This window comes from Leptonychotes weddellii, chromosome 1, assembly GCF_054177405.1.
Source record: "Leptonychotes weddellii isolate Sample4059 chromosome 1, ASM5417740v2, whole genome shotgun sequence".
NCBI lineage: Eukaryota > Metazoa > Chordata > Mammalia > Carnivora > Phocidae > Leptonychotes > Leptonychotes weddellii.
The window spans coordinates 51,108,608-51,120,611 of record NC_138369.1 but is presented as its reverse complement, the minus strand read 5'-3'; the positions used below and the strand labels follow the sequence as shown (position 1 = coordinate 51,120,611).

At 51.6% G+C, this 12,004-nt stretch overlaps 1 protein-coding gene across 1 annotated transcript in view; it reads right to left on the bottom strand.

Moving 5' to 3' along the window:
* UROC1 (urocanate hydratase 1) overlaps positions 1-12,004 on the bottom strand; it is a 44,649-nt gene that overhangs the window by 9,190 nt on the left and 23,455 nt on the right. Inside the window, 5 exon segments of the mRNA XM_081823181.1 lie at positions 741-822; positions 3,846-3,945; positions 6,224-6,322; positions 9,450-9,520; positions 11,180-11,301. Of these exon segments, the coding sequence (XP_081679307.1) occupies positions 741-822; positions 3,846-3,945; positions 6,224-6,322; positions 9,450-9,520; positions 11,180-11,301 (474 nt within the window).

Here is a 12,004-nt window from a genome sequence, read left to right as displayed (position 1 = left end):
GGGAGGCTACTGTGGGAACCTCTGATTTGTAGCCCGTCAGTCAGATGCACAGGTGACAACCTAGACTTGTAATTGGCATCTGAGGTGGTGGCATCCTTGTGGGACTGAGCCCTTACCCTGTGGGATCTGGTTCTGTCTCTGAGCAGATGGTGTCAGAATTGAGTTGAATTGTGGACACCCAGGGGGTGTTGGAGAACTGCCCAGTGGTGTGGGAAAGCCCCCACATGCTAGAATTAGGGTGAAGGATTATAGCAGACCTCTTCATGATGGAACTGCCACTGTCAGCCAGAATAAGACCCTTCTACAAACCCCAATTTCCTCATGGCACAGACTGGGAACAGGCCTGGCAGGGCAGAGCTGTGAGCCGGGGACCCAGGAGAGCCCAGAATCCAGGTCTCCCGCCTCCCAGCCCAGCTGCCCAGGGCACATCAGTGGAGAAGGCCCGGGCCAGGACAGCACTGAGAATTCCTGAGAAAACATCTGTGAAAACAAAGGGGAAACTGACACGATAAGTGTAGGGATGGTTTTTACAGCTTTTGTGTCCAGTGCGACAGGTGAGACTCTGAAAGGTAGAGTGGCTCGGCCATGTCCTGTGATTTCCTGTTCACATGAGGAACACATCACAGCAACACTGTCAGCAGAGCGAGCTCAGGCGAGGCAGGGCCCAGGACCCTCAAGGGAATTCCCGAGACCTCTACACCAGCCCAAACCCACAGCACCCAGTTCTCCAAAAACCTTACCAGCCAACACCCCCACCATTGTGAAGAGCGACCCAGGTGGCACCTCGAAAGGCATCTCCCACGAAGTTCTGCACAGCCATGTCTGCGGAAAAAGAGGCCACCGCCCATCATTCCCTGAATGAGGTGGGCTGGGGGGCCAGGTCAGGCTCTGAACAGGGCGACAATGGGCTGAGTGGGGCCTGAAGGACAGATAGGGAACTAGGCACAGACTCTAGAAACAGCAATAATTTATGTTTGCAGAGCCACGAAAAGCTGGAGTACTGACAAGTGCTCAAGTACCCACTGTTATCCTTCTGTATAGTTATGCTCTCCAGCACTGAATGCCAGATATAGTGCCCCAGAAGCAGAAAGAACAAAAGAATTAAAGGGTGGTGGTACTGATTTTAGTTCATGGATGCAGAGAGCCAAAGAGAGTCCCTCCCCCCCCTTAAAACAAAACAACAACAACAAAAAATAAGGGTGGAGGACAACTACAAATTAATGACTGTCCTTGACCCCATCAGAGAACTGAGGTCCCAGGGCAACTAACTAATTACAGTCTGGGGAGAGAGAGGCCTTTGCACAGAGAAACAGAACCCAGGCTGGTCACCTAACATGTGTGTCTAACAAATTGCTAAAGGACAAGCATGAGCTTGCCTGAAACCTTGAGTCCTCTGGGACACAAATATAAGGGGGTGTGCATGTCCTCGCAGGCTCTTCCTCCAAAAATCTGGCTGGGTGCTCCCAGAGAAGATCGGGGAGAATCCTAACAACACCCTCCTCCTTATACTGGGCTGTGAAATGCAAGAAGTGCAGCTCTAGAGCATGAGAAAGGGTGGGAAACTCTAGGGCCTCCTGAGATGCCACGGCCCAGCCATGTCTTGGCTTTCGCTCACCAAATCTGATTTCAGACTTCCGACCTTCAGAACTGTGAGAGAATACATTTGTGTTGTTTTAAGCCATTAAGTTTGTGGCATCTTGTTAGAGTGGCCATAGATATGAATATAAACTATATTAATATCAGAATTTCAGAGCAAGGAATATTATGATGGACAAAGAAGAACATTACATAATGATAAAGATGTCAGTTCTCCAAGAAGACATCAGAAACTGAAATGAGTGTGCACCTAACAGCATAGGTTTAAAATACTTGGAGCAAAGATGGTTAAGACTTGAAAGGAGAAACAGACAAATCCGCAAGCACAGGTGGAGACTTCACCACTCTCTCTCAGTAATTTACAGAAAATTAGGCAGAAAATCAGTAAGGATCCAGATGACCAGAACAGCATTATCAACCAACCTGACCTAACTGATATCTGTAGAACCCACCAAATAACAGCAGAACATATGTTGTTCTCAAGTGCACCAAGATAGACCATTTTCTGGCCACCAAACAACCCTTAACAAATTTAAAAGAACAGAACAAATATAAAGTACGTTCTCAGACTATAATGGAAGTCAGTATATATAATGAATGTAGTATATATAATGAATTCATTATATATATATAGCATATATAATGAAGTCAGTAACAAAGGTATCTGAAAAGTCTCCTAAAACTTGGAAATTTAAAAAGATACTTCTAGGGAAGCCAGGGTGACTCAGTCAGTGAAGCGTCCTACTAGGCTCAGGTCATGATCTCAGGGTCATGAGATTGAGCCCTGTTTTGAGCTCTGCACTGAGCATGGAGCCTGCTTAAGATTCTCTCTCTCTCTTTCTCTCTGTCCTTCTCCCCCACTTGCACACTGTCTCTCTAAAAAATGTTTAATTAATTAAAAAAGATACTTCAAGTAACCAATGGATCCAAGAGGAAGTCTTATGGGAAATTAACAAATATTTTGAACTGAATGAAAATGAAAATATATAAAAATTTGCAGGATGCAGCTACAGCAGTGTTTAGAAGGAAATTTAGAGCATTAAATACCTCTATTAGAAAAAAAAAAAAAAAGTTTCAAATCAGTAACCTCAGTTTCTGCCTTATGAAGCCAGAGAAAGAAGAGCAAGTTAAACCCAAAGCCAGTAGAAAGAAGGACATACTAAAGATTAGAGCAGAAATCAATGACTTTGGGGGCCGCCTGGGTGGCTCAGTCATTAAGCGGCTGCCTTCAGCTCAGGTCATGATCTCGGGGTCCTGGGATCGAGCCCCATCATCGGGCTCCCTGCTCAGCAGGAAGCCTGCTTCTCCCTCTCCCATTCCCCCTGCTTGTGTTCCTTCTCTCGCTGTGTCTCTCTCTGTCAAATAAATAAAATCTTAAAAAAAAAGAAATCAATGACCTTGGAAGCAGAAAAGCAATAGAAAAAAATGAATAAAACTAGAAGTTTCTTTTTTTGGGGTGATCAATAAAGTTGATAAATTTCTAAGCAGACTGATCAAGAAGAAAGAAAGAAGACACAAATGACCAATATCGGGAATGACAGAGGAGACATCACAACTGACCCCACAGACATTAAAAAGATAAAGGAATACAACTCTATACCTATAAATTTGATAACTTACATGAAATATATCAACTCCTTCAAAAAAGTGATACAGATGGGGTTCCTGAGTGTCCACCTCCTTTGCTTGGCATCCCATCCATAATGGAAGGAGCCCCCAAGTGCTGGGAATGAGCAAGCTATGCCAGGACTAGAACCCACCAGCCTCTGTGATGATTAGGATTGTAGTGGGTTTAGAAGCAGAACAGTCGCAGCAGCTGCAGCAGATAACCTTCATTGAACGCTGGCTGCAGGACACTGACCTAATGCTGCACACATATTAATTCATCTCATTCTTCACAACAACACTCTGAAGTAGGTACTATTGTTATTTCCATTTTACAGATGAGGAAATTGAGGTTCAGAGATTTTAAATGCCTTGCTGAAGGCCACCTAGCAAGTGACAGGGTCAGGTGCACAACTGAGATTAGGGCATCCAACTGTCCCATTTTGCCTGACACTAGCTCAGTTTAAAACCAGAAATCCCAGATCCCAGAAACCCCGGTGTGCTGGGCTGGTCACCCTATGCTAAGTCTCTCAGATGCCAGAACATTTTTTGCAGCATTATGACTGACTGAATGAATCAATTGATTTTTAAACAAAATTAAATCCAACATTAAAAAGATTTAAAAAAAATTTTGTCTTCCTCACCTGCACAGAAAGCAGAGCCATCATAAATGTTGGAGGTCTCCCTAAAGGGGCTGTCTGTGCCACTCACATCATGGTGGTCTCGGCTCAGGACCACTGGTGCCTGCAGCAGGGAAGGATATGAGATGTCAGCTAACAGTGTCCACCATAGCTGCCTGGCACACACCAGAAGCCCTTTGGATCGCTCCCCCTGGGAATAGACCTTCTTCAACAAGAGGAAGCATAGATGTTTCTGATGGCTTTTCCTGTAGCTACTAATGGATTCCACAGATTGGGTGCTTTCTACACGCACAGGCCCCCCAGGTGCTATGCCTGTGTAGCCTCACTGGGCAGTCTCAGCGACTCTATCCAGATAGGTATGCCTGTTACCATGCCTGTTTTATAGACAGGAAAACTGAGGTCCAGCGAGGAGAAGAAACTTGCCCAATGCCATAGAGCTGGTAAGTGGACAGGCTGGGATTTAAATCCACACACAGTATACTAGAGTCTGGGCTTTCTCCTGAGCCTGCGCTCTATCGAAAGAGGCAGACAGATAGCCCAGGGGTGCCGGGTGGACGATTCCTCTCTGGGCCTTGGTTTTCTGGACAAGGAAATCACTAGGATCCTTTCTGTGCTGCCATTCTCTGTGAGAACAGAGACTTTTCACATGGTGAAAGCACAGGGGGTTTGATTTTTCAAATGCATGTGTTGGCAACTCTTCCTGTTTCCCAAAGATCTCAGGCTGCTTGGGGGTCTGTGACGTGCTGCCAGGCAGCTCTGCAGCTCTCCGCCCCAATGACAGAATACACTGCAGCCCTGGGGAAGGCTGAGTGGGGCCGTGGCTAAGGACAGGTCACCCGGGCTCCTTTGTGCCAGGCACAGGGTGGTTCCATTTATAAAAAACAAGTTCTAACTGGAACAATTACGTGGTAGACGTGAAGGGGCTGGGGCAACGGGGAATGTTCCATGACCACAAGCATGAAGTGAGAGCTAGTCTGGCCCAGCTGCACCTTCCTCTTGGCTGTCCTCAGGGGGAGGAAGGCAGTGCAGCCCAGCTGCAACAGGCAAGCTCTTCCCACACCAAAACTGGGAAGTTTCTTGAGTGTCTCACAAAGGAACTATGGCTGGCCCCAAGAGTGTTGGTCTTCCCAGCCCTCCCCAGTGGTCATAGGATTTCACGGGCTCCCTGCGTAAGAGGAGGTATCTTGCTGAAAGCGGAACTCCCCATTGCTCTGAATTAAGAAACCCTTCTCTCCTTTCCTTGAACAGGCCAAGCTTGCTTTTCACATTTGCTCTGAACTGCCAACCCCCAGGGATTCTAGCACCTTCCAGATATTCAGGTCTCAGTTCTACATCAGCACTCAGAAGGCCTGTTCTCACCACTCTGTCTAAAGTCACCACTCATTCCCACCCCTTACCCCCTCCCTGCCACTTGTACCCCATCACCCTCACCCCATCACCCCCATTCATTTTCTTCTCATGTTCATCACCATCTGAAGTTCCCTCTGAATTTATGCCTTTATCCTACATCGTCAGTTTCCCTTCCCCAGTGCGTGGATGAGGTTGGGACCCTGTCTATTTGGCTCTCTGCCAGGTGGTCCCCAGTCCTTTAGAACGAGCCTGGCATGGAGGAGGCGCTCAATCACGCGTGTGGAATGAATGAATAAGACGTCCAGCTCTCCGTGCCAACCGGCCGATGGCAGCCTGGACGTGAGTGCACCTAGAGAGACGTCCTGCCGGAGCTGCCCCAGGCCTCCTCCTGAGCACGCTAGCAGGGTGCTCTGGCAGCGCTCCCTGAGATGGGCTGGGGCTGCTGTCCTTGCCACCACCAAAACCTTGCCACCCGGTGGGTGCACCGGGACAGGCATCACGTTCATCCAACCTGATTTCCCTTTCATATCTAATCATTAATACTGGCACTCCCAAACACAGGATGCCAGCAAGAACTCTGCGCATGAGCCTATGGAACGGGAGCAAGACGGCCCTCCAAATGAGTGTGCCCAGAGCTCCATGTCTTCCATGGTGGGCTGGCTGACTAGGAGGAAAACGGGGGGAAGCCAGGGAAGTTTGTCATGGTTTATAAAAAGATAATTTTTTTAAAAAAGAAGATAATTCAAGAAAGATGACTCACTTGATCCTCACACCTAGGCTTTTAGGTTAACATTAGTCTCTTTTCACAGAAGATGGAACCTGAGGCTCAGAGAGGGCACCTGACTCGCCCAAGGTCACACAGCAGGGAACATGTCAGAGGCTGGGTTTGAGGACAGGCCTCATCACTCCTGGTCCCCAGTTATCTGCCACCCACATGACACAAACATAGACCCCGGGGCCTCAGGGCCATGCCGGCACTGATTGGAAGGAAACTAGGGGAGGCCTCCTGCCTGCAGCACAGGACGCATCACCTTGATCTTCCCATGGGCGATGGCTTGGTTGAAGGCCACAGCGATGGCCACACGGCCTTTCTGGTCTGAGTACAGGATCCTCGCCTGGGACCCCACCACCTGGGGGGGAAAGGGAGAGAAGAGGAACCTTGGTGACTTAGTGATACGCAGGGGGAGACTTGGGTGACAGGTCTGCCAGCAGCCAGATAGTCCCCTCGAGGGAGGTCGTGGAGGACCCCAAGGTGTGTGGTAGCTCTACAGTCTGCAGGCCTGAGGTGGGCCCTCATGTCCAGCCCCCAGGCCACCACGCCAACCACCTGCATGTCTGCATGCAGTCGAGGCCCCCAGACATCCCTCAGTGATCCAACACCTCAAGGCTTAACCCCAGGAGGGGTCTCCAAGACCCTGACCCGCCCATCTCTAGGGATGTTAACTATTAGGAGCATACCCCTGCTTGAGTCCTTTCAATAAAAATAATATTAATGCCACCTAATGCAATTTTGGATTGTGCCTGGCGTAGCCGCAAGTACTCTGCATAACGTCGCTCACTGGTGAGTTAATGAGGAAGGTGCTATTATTCTCATCCTAGGCTCCACTTTACAGATGAGAAAACCGGGGTGCAGAGGCTGAGCCACCTGCCACGACCACCTGGGCAGTAGGCGGCACGGCCGAGCGCCTGTGGACAGAAACACCAGGAGCAGCCCCTCTGGAGTAAGACAAGTGCTACCAGGAAACAGAAACTGCAGCAAGTAAAAAGGAATCCCTGTCTGGCACAGTGGTTCTCAGCCAGGATGACATGGGGTAATGCCTGGAGACACGTTTGGGTGCTACCAGCATGGGAGGAGTGCTGCTAAACATCCCACAATGGCCCCCCACAGAAACTTATCTGGCCCCCAGATATTCGCACAGATATTTGCACCCCCATGTTCACAGCAGCATTACTCACAATAGCTAAAATGTGGAAGCACCCCAGGTATCCATTGACAGATGAACGGATAAGCAAAATAGATATATATATGCAGACAATGGAATATTATTCAGCCTTGCAAGGGAAGGGAATTCTGACACACGCTACAGCGTGGATGAATCTTGAGGACATCATGGTGAGTGAAAGAAGCCAGTCCCAGAAGGACAAATACTGCATGATCCCACTACATGAGGTCCCTAGAGCCGTCAATTACACAGAGACAGAAAGCAGCATGGTGGCTGCCAGGGGCTGGGGGAGAGGAATGAGGAGTTCGTGTTTTAATGGGGACGGAGTTTCAGCTTGGGAAGACGAAGAAGTCTGGAGACAGATGGTGGTGACAGTTGCACACAATGTAAGTGTGCTTAAAGCCACTGAGCTGTACCTTAAAAATGGTTAAAATGGAAAATTTTATGGTAATATATATGTTGCCATAGTTGAAAAAAAAAAATGATTTGGCCCCAAATATTAGTAGTGCCAAGGCTGAGAAACCCTGGATCCTCCAAAGAGGATGTAGGTTTTCCCTCAGCTGCCCGGCCCCTCGTCCTGGAATGGGGTGGAAGGTTCAGGAGCGGGTGATGGAGCTAGCCGCACCCGTGATCGTGAGCCTGAAAAGAGAGCTCTTCTGGGCCACGGCGCCGGCCAGCATGGTGAGGGGAGCCGCTTCTTCCTTGCACATGACTTGCTAACCCACAGCCTAACTCTACTCCCACCAGCTGCCTCAAAGCCCTGTGGGAAGGACTAGAGTTGAAGTCAGCACTGCAGAGATTTTCAGATGTCTTGGATCCAGAAAAAGAAAATTGAGGAGGAACTGGTATCAGATTGCCAGCTCCATCAAGAGTATACCTTACACTCAATTAAAATGTTTAAAAATCCCGGGGCGCCTGGGTGGCTCAGTCGTTAAGCGTCTGCCTTCGGCTCAGGTCATGGTCCCAGCGTCCTGGGATCGAGCCCCACATCAGGCTCTCTGCTCCGCGGGAAAGCCTGCTTCTCCCTCTCCCACTCCCCCTGCTTGTTTCCTCTCTCGCTGTGTCTCTCTCTCTGTCAAATAAATAAATAAAATCTTTAAAAAAAAAAATGTTTAAAAAGCATGGGCTTCTGCGACCACCATCTTTCCCAAGGCAAAGAGCAACGTGAAACAAGTACGGAGAACACAACTTCCAGAAAACTTCAACTCAGACACAGAAGAGACAGTCCTGCTTCTCCGTTACCCTTGCAGCAGTGTCCAGAGGGCCACTCCCCATGCCCCTGACCTCTCATCCTCCCGCCAGCCCCTTCCTGCTTGGTGGGAGCCCTTCCCTCGAGGCTGGGTCCTTCTCTTCTCCAGGCCACCTCTGGACTGGCCCCACACATTTCCGCTCCTGCCCAACCTCCCTGCAGCCCAGATCCTCAAGTCCAACAGTCCGGAGGTCCTCTCAGATTCCGAGCGGTCCCAGAGACTGCTGTTGGCACAGGGCTTGTGGTGGAAACACACGTGCAAACCACTGGCCCAGGAGGAGTTTGGGTGGGTGGTGTTGGGCCACCGAAGCCCAGGATGCAGGGGCGGTGCTCAAGGGAGTCCCCCTCTGGCCCTAGGACCCCCAGGCGAGGGACGGATGTGTGTCCACCAGGCAGTGTCTGGCCACTGAGGTCTATGGCCAAAGGCGTGCAAGCCAAATGCCCGTGTTTCGTTTGTCCTTGGTACACCAAGCCTGCTGCCGCCTCAGGACCTGTGCTTTGGCTGATCCTCTGCCTCCCCTGTCACATGGCCGCTCCCCCACCCCCAAAGCCCTAGTGCACATGAGCACACCCCCAGATGTGAGGCAGCAGCATGCCCCTCTGCTCAGCCCTGGCCCCGGCCGTGCCTCATGCACAGGCTGTCCCAGAGGGCCTGCTCCAAGCCTGCGCGCCACCACAGCTTGGGCGTGCGGACCGCCCGCAGCATCTCCGCTGTGCGGATGACACGGGAGGCTCAGAGAGGCTGCGCCACTCGCCCCAGGTCACACGGCTGGGAAGCCAGGAGGACTGACTCTCTTGAGCTATCTGTGGAGTACCTGGGTGAGCAACAACCTAACTGACGCTGGTCGCTGCCCCAGGGCCCCAGGGCACCTTTTGAAAGGCCCTGGGCTTCTCTGTCCGGTGGCCTGCTGGGTGAGGTGGCTGCGGCTGCCTCCTATGAGGCCAAGGAGGCTGCCACCTAAGCAGTCTCACGGGGTATGATGGCACCGTCTCGGGCCCACATCTACCAGCCTGGGCGTGGCAAGCAGCACCCCACCCCTGCTTCCCACCAGGCCAAGCCCTCACCAGCCGGTGCTTGGTGGCCTCCCGGATCCAGCGGATGTTGTCCATATACTGCAGCTTCACAGCTGGGTTCACTGCAGGGAGAAAGCAGGGTGTCACAGGCACTGGGGGCCCCTGTCCTGTCGGGCTCAGGCACAGGCCCTCCCTCTGGCAGCTGTTCAGCACAGACACCTGTTTTGCAACCATCATGGAGCCCAGACATGGGGTCAGAAAGCCCCCATCCCCAGCACCACACCAGACCATCTGACTTCTGGGACCCATAATGCCAATAGTCACATGAATTAATGCACAGACGTGTGCAACCCACTGCCTGATACACTCATTCCCTCAGCAAACATCTATTGAGTCCTCACTGTATGCCAGGTGCTGTGCCAGGCACTGGGAACAGAGACTGCTGTGCGCCATGAAGGAAATAAAAGTGTGGTGAGGTAGTCACTAGGGAGGTGGGTCGGGGGACCAAAGGCCTCTCTGCGGAGGTAATGGTCAAGCTACATCCTAAATGCTAAGGAACTAGCTACACAAAGATCTGAGGGAACAGTGCTCTAGGCAGAGAGAACAGCCAAGTGCAAAGGCCCTGAGGTAGAAAGAAGCTTGGCCTATCCCAGTAAGACGGGCCAGTCGGCTAACGTGTGGAGGGCGTGCAGAGTCAGGTGGTAACTGTGTTGCTTGGGAGCTGCTCCTCCCAGCTCATGGGAGCAGACTTAAATCTTCAGGAATTGTGTGACACAGTAGTTGACACAGACATCATTAAAATTTCAATTAAATAAACTCACAGTTTTAAACATTTTGAAGGCAATGCTCACAAGTCATCACTGCCTAAATACTTTACTACCTTTTATTAGGTTCTCTGCTCTTGAGATTACCTGCCTGGGGGAAATTCTGCAGCCGCTCCACGTGGAGCCGCGCTAGAAATCAGCCACCCGGAGAGTATTTACACCGTGGCCACCAGCAGGTGCAACAGCTCAGCGCTTCCTCCGGGGACGTTTGGGTGAACACCCACCATCCTGCCGGCTCCTCTAGCACCAGACAGCATCTGGCGATTTCTGCTCCTTCCCAGGAGGCCTCGGCCCCGCCCCGCCCCGCCCCACCCCGCCTGGCTCCTCCCACACAGGTGCCCGCCCACCCTCCCCCGGTATTGCCGGCCTTGCGTCCGGGTAACCTGGACCCGCCCCAGCCCACCGAGTCTGGATGTGGGCAGCAGCGTGAAATGGGCCCTGGGGACTGAAAACAAGCAGCCAAGGCTGAAGGATCCACAGAGAGAACTGGAAAGAAGGCGCCCGCGACCTGCAGAAAAGCTGCGGAGAAGTGGGGGCAGGAGCTAGGACAGCTGAGGAAGTTTCATCAAATACTTGCCTCCTCTTCTCCACGTGATAAGCAACATGTCAAATCCACTACACAGGAAGGGACTGAGGTTAAACAAGGGGCGGAGGCGGGTCGTCCGTCGGGGGACAACCACCACCATCCACGTGGGAAGGCAGAGCCACGCTCTCTCTCGGAGAAACCACAGGCCATGGCAGGAGCTCTGACACAGGGAAGGCAGAGTGGGGCACAGCAGACAGCTGCGAAGAATCGGAAGCACTGTCGACAGGCATAAACCCGAGGCCACATGCTCTCGTGCCTGCGGGGGCCAGGCAGAGGATGAGCGGAGAAGGGGGCTGCATCAGGGGGTGGGCTGCTACCCGAGCCTTTGCTGGGCCACCTGCCTGTGAGCATCTCCCATGCCACAGCCTCACCTCCGTCAGCAATGGCCTCCTCTAGCACAGATGTGGCCAGCTCATCTGTGACTGCCAGGTCCTGGGGGTCCCCTGACGTGCATACCCAGCGGAAAGGCCCAAATCCCAAGGAGAATATGTCCCTGCAAAGACAAAATGCCTCCTGGCCTTGGGGCTCCCCAGCCTGGCTGCACCCACTCACGGGGGCGGGGCTACCATGAACCAAGAAGGGAGGGCCTGCAGATGCTCCAGAAGTGAGAGGGGGGTGAAGGTTGTATGCTGGTTGGGTTGTGTGTTGGGGGCGTGGCATGTGGGCACACTTAGTGAAGTCAGAGCTTCAGTGTCCAGAATCATTGCTGGAAGCCCCTAACCCACTAACTGGACCGCAGGTTTAGAAGCCCTCCCCCCTCAGCCTCCTCCCTCCCCCGTATCCTCCTCCCCCTCAACCCCCTCCCTCCCCCCTGTTCCCCTCTTCCCCTCAGCCCTCCTTTCCCTTCAGTATTTATGATATGGGAAACAATGGCAGAAGAAAAATTATTCAATTTCCTTACTGCCTACAGCCCGTTGACAAGTCCTTGAAACAGGCAGAGAGACATTCCTCTAGGGACTCAACTATCTCCATGTTAATACTTGGCTAAGGGCAAAAGACAATCCTAGCCTGACAGAACCCCCCCCCCCCCCGATCCTATAAGCCTACTTTAACATATAAAAATTCCTTTAGAAATGTCTTTTATCTCTAAACCCCCAAGATACCTGTTGGCACTCATCCCCCAAGCATATGGCCCACCGATATCCATCTGAAGGGTCTCATGACTAAGGTTTTATTACACGGTAATAAATGACATT